General features: G+C 60.3%; 1 protein-coding gene across 1 annotated transcript in view; it reads right to left on the bottom strand.

The window, feature by feature from the left end:
• SH3BP1 (SH3 domain binding protein 1) overlaps positions 1 to 3,627 on the bottom strand; it is a 16,803-nt gene that overhangs the window by 6,541 nt on the left and 6,635 nt on the right. Inside the window, exons 4-10 of the mRNA XM_009647732.2 lie at positions 3,033 to 3,109; positions 2,624 to 2,735; positions 2,449 to 2,525; positions 1,624 to 1,759; positions 900 to 968; positions 416 to 506; positions 4 to 118 (exon numbers count right to left, since the gene is read on the bottom strand). Coding sequence (XP_009646027.1) covers positions 4 to 118; positions 416 to 506; positions 900 to 968; positions 1,624 to 1,759; positions 2,449 to 2,525; positions 2,624 to 2,735; positions 3,033 to 3,109 — 677 coding nt within the window. The remainder of the gene's footprint in view (positions 1 to 3; positions 119 to 415; positions 507 to 899; positions 969 to 1,623; positions 1,760 to 2,448; positions 2,526 to 2,623; positions 2,736 to 3,032; positions 3,110 to 3,627) is intronic.

Here is a 3,627-nt window from a genome sequence, read left to right as displayed (position 1 = left end):
AGCATCATGACACAGGCTTCGATGGGCAGCGCGATCTCCCGGCCCAAGCTCTTGAGGTGCGTCTTGAGGGGCACGCCGTAGTACCCTGCCACCGGGGTGTCTGCAGCGAAGGAAGGCTCTGGAAGAGGGAGGAGATCCCTCCATGTTGGGAGGGACAGTGGCTGCCAGGGCCGTCTGGCATCAAGCCATGCCAACATCTCGCTCGGAGCCGGGGCTGGCTGGGTGGAAGCAGAGGCAGGGCAGGCAGCATCCCCAGCCCGCCTCAGGCTGCCGTCCCCGTCCCACTAGTGCAGTGTGGGAGGCAGCAGCAGGCACAGGGAGGGAAAACCTGCCCTTCCCAGCCTCACCAGCCATGCTTGCATCCCCCAGGCTCAGCTGTGGCTCTCCCCAGGCTGTGTGGAGAGCTGGAGGGTACCTGTCTGGCTGTGGCTTTCCTTCAGCTCTGCCAGAGCAGAGTCCAACGATCCCAGGGACTGCCGGTGGTACTGGGCTTGGATTTCCAGCAGCTGCCGGACAGGGAACATGCAAACAGCGCTCAGTTCAGCACTGGCCCCTCTTGCAGAGACCCCCATCCCCAGGACATTGCACCCACATGGAGACAGGGCAAAGGGGGAGCTGCAAGGGGAACCCCCCTGGGGTTCATGGGACTGTGGCTATAGTGAGGGGTAGAGGGCAAATTGGAGACGAGGGGGTCATCAGGACAAGCCGCTCTGTTTGCTGTTGGTGCTAGCAGCGACGTCCACCCACAGCGCATGGAGCGAGGCCAGCTTGGGGCATCTGCTGGTGCCTGGGGCTGTCCCCTGCCCTGGCCGGAGGGCTCAGTCCAGATGGGGACAAGGCTGGGCTCACACATACCCCAGGAGATGTTGACATGCGGAGGAGTGTGAGAGAGGACTTACTCTGATGAAGTAGCTGGCGTAGCTGTCCTCTTTGGTGGAGAAGTGGTAGAGGTCAGCCATGTACTCATCCTGAGAAGGGAGACACAGAGAAGAGCAACCTTCCACCTCTTCCCTGGCACCCAAGGAAGAGGGCGTGTCTTCATAAAGTCCCCCATCTGGGCCGCGAGTCACCCGGACAAGGTCTTCAGGGTGCGGTGGGGGGGCAGGCTGGGACGATGTAGGGATTCATCCTTGCTCCCATCACTTGCATTCAGGTAGCATCAGCGACCTGCCCTACGATCAGGGTCCTGGCACAAGAGGCTCAAGGACAAGAGGTCCCTGTACCTCCAGCTCCAGCACACCTGTGGGGTCTGCCAAGCAAGGTGCCAGGCTTTTCGGAGAAACAGGGCAGAATTGGAGAAAGCTGATGTGGAAGTCCCCTGACACTCAGTGCAGACCCCCCAGCTCAGCTGGCTCCCAGCCTGAGGGCACCCCATAAGCTCCCTGCTGTAGCCCCTGGAACCTCCTCTCTGCAGCAGCTTGTGCTTTGAACCCTTCTTCTTCGCTGGGATTGGGGTATCTCCCTATTTCTGCTCCTCGAGGGACCAGTTTGCTTGCAGAGGGCAGGACATGTTGGCTGGCTGCATCTGTCCTGGTGTGGGGTCACCTTGGATGGAGCCGCTGGAGGGGAGCAGGTCTCCAGCCCTGGAACGGCCCCATGGGGGAGAGCAAGTGACATTCTCACCTTGCACTGCTCCACCTTCCTCTTCACCTCTTCCTCCTCTTCCTTCAAGATCTCCAGTTTGTTGGCAGCAGAAGATGCCCCGGGGCCAGTGCCAGCACCAGAGCTGTTACTGGAGCTCTTGGCAGCTTGGTTGAGCCTTTGGGTTGGGAGAGAAGAGGCACACCCACAGCCTCAGCACCAGGGACACGGGGTGGGACGGGTGTGCAGAAGGGGGTTGGGGACCACGAGGGGGATGGCAAGTCAGAATAGTGCCCTGCAGTGGCTTTCCCAGGCCAGCGCCTCTCACTTCCCTCCACCAGAGGAAGATGCTGCCGCACCAAGGGGTGCGACCTGGTCAAGACGGGGAGCACTCAGCATGGCTGCCCTGAAACACCCAGGGTCTTAGGACCCTTCCCAAGCCTTGTTCCTGAGATGTTTCCCCCTCTCCTCCCTCCAGCCAACGGCAGGGCAATGTGGAAACGAGCCACCAGCAACTCACGGCTGCCCTGCTCTCCCAGAGAAACCCGGCACAGCACAGGCTACCCCGCAAGAGTCAGAACGGGGCGATCCCAGTGGCACTGAGCAGCACCAAGGCACTTTTGCTGCCTTCGGCACCAGCACTGCCCTTCTCTCCTGTGCCACGGAGCCAGCAGCTCAGCCCAGAGAGGGATGCGCCTGCAGAGAGGGGCCGGCTGGATGCTCCCAAAGAGCTGTTGTCTCTTTGAATTCACTTCCAGCCCTGGGAAATTTGCTCCCCAGGGCAGTCATGTTCCTCTCTCCCCCAGCCTGGCTGGGGGCTGTGTCCCATGTGCCCTGCCCCCCCCAAGATGCAGTGTGCCCTGTTACCTGCTCTTGATGGTGTTCCAGTCAGAGATCAACTTCTGGAGGGTCTTCTTGCGCTTCAGGATGATGGGAAGCTCCTCCTGTGGGAGAGAGGGGCCAGAGGGAGTTGCGGAAGCTTGGGGACGCAGGAAGGGGAGGTGGGATGGGAAAGTGGAGCTGGGAGGGCGGCCAGGGCTACCTCACTGAGCTTGTTGAGCGGCTGCAGGACGTCATGCTCCAGGGCAATCTCGAACTCAGCCAGGATTTTGGCCAGTGAGCTCTCTATGCAGCACCCCATCTCCAGGGCTTTCCTGTGTGGGGGACAGAGATGAAATGCCTGTGGGCTGGAGCCATGCCAAACCTCTGATCCAACACCCCCCACCATACCCATACCCACGTGGGACCCTGAGACAGCCCCTGGCCCCCTCTGCAACTGGAGGCTGAAGACACTGGCTGTTCCTTCTCCCCCTGCAACACCAACCTTTGTTCTGAGGACAGGGTTTGACAGTTTGGCTTGGCCATGGCAGCCCCTGAGCCAAGACAGTGGCTCTGCCAGGGTCTGGCATCTTTTGGGGTTGCCCCCGGCCCTTTCTCCCACCAGCACTTACCCGAGGCTGGACTCTGTGTCCAGTTCCTTGAAGCTTTCAGCCATCGTCATGGACAGAGCCATCAAGGGCAGCTTCTTCTGCACAGAGCCAAGGGTTTGGAAAAGAGATGGTGAGCTGGCATGTGGCAGCTCCCTCCCCGTGAAGCAAGCCACATGGCATGGGGCAAGTGGCCGCTGGCATGTGGCGGCTCCCTCCCCGTGAAGCAAGCCACATGGCATGGGAGCAAGTGGCCAAACCCTGTGCTGGGTCCCCACATCTTCCCGTGGCCCACCAGCCCCATTGGCCCTGGCACCTGAGGAAGGGCCCTTTGGATGTCCCTTCAGCCAAAGCCAGGATCCAGTCAGCTAAACAAGGCACCGAGTTGGTTAGAAAACCTCCAGTCATCTCTAAAATAGTCCCCTGTGGTGGACCGTGACACTGATGGATGCCGTCACCAAGCCCAGCCCTGCCACGGCTTCAAATGTATGGAGCAGTTTAATCACCAAGAATAACTAAGCCAAGCTGGGGCTTGTCAGGCTGCCAAGAAGAGAGGACCCACAAAATCATGGGGCAGACTAAGGAAAGTGCGGGGGGATCCACCGTTTGCTTTTCCGAT

This window comes from Egretta garzetta, unplaced genomic scaffold (assembly GCF_000687185.1).
Source record: "Egretta garzetta isolate BGI_Z169 unplaced genomic scaffold, ASM68718v1 scaffold51, whole genome shotgun sequence".
Classification (NCBI taxonomy): domain Eukaryota; kingdom Metazoa; phylum Chordata; class Aves; order Pelecaniformes; family Ardeidae; genus Egretta; species Egretta garzetta.
The sequence above is the reverse complement of the archived record's forward strand: the minus strand, read 5'-3'. Positions and strand labels throughout refer to the sequence as shown.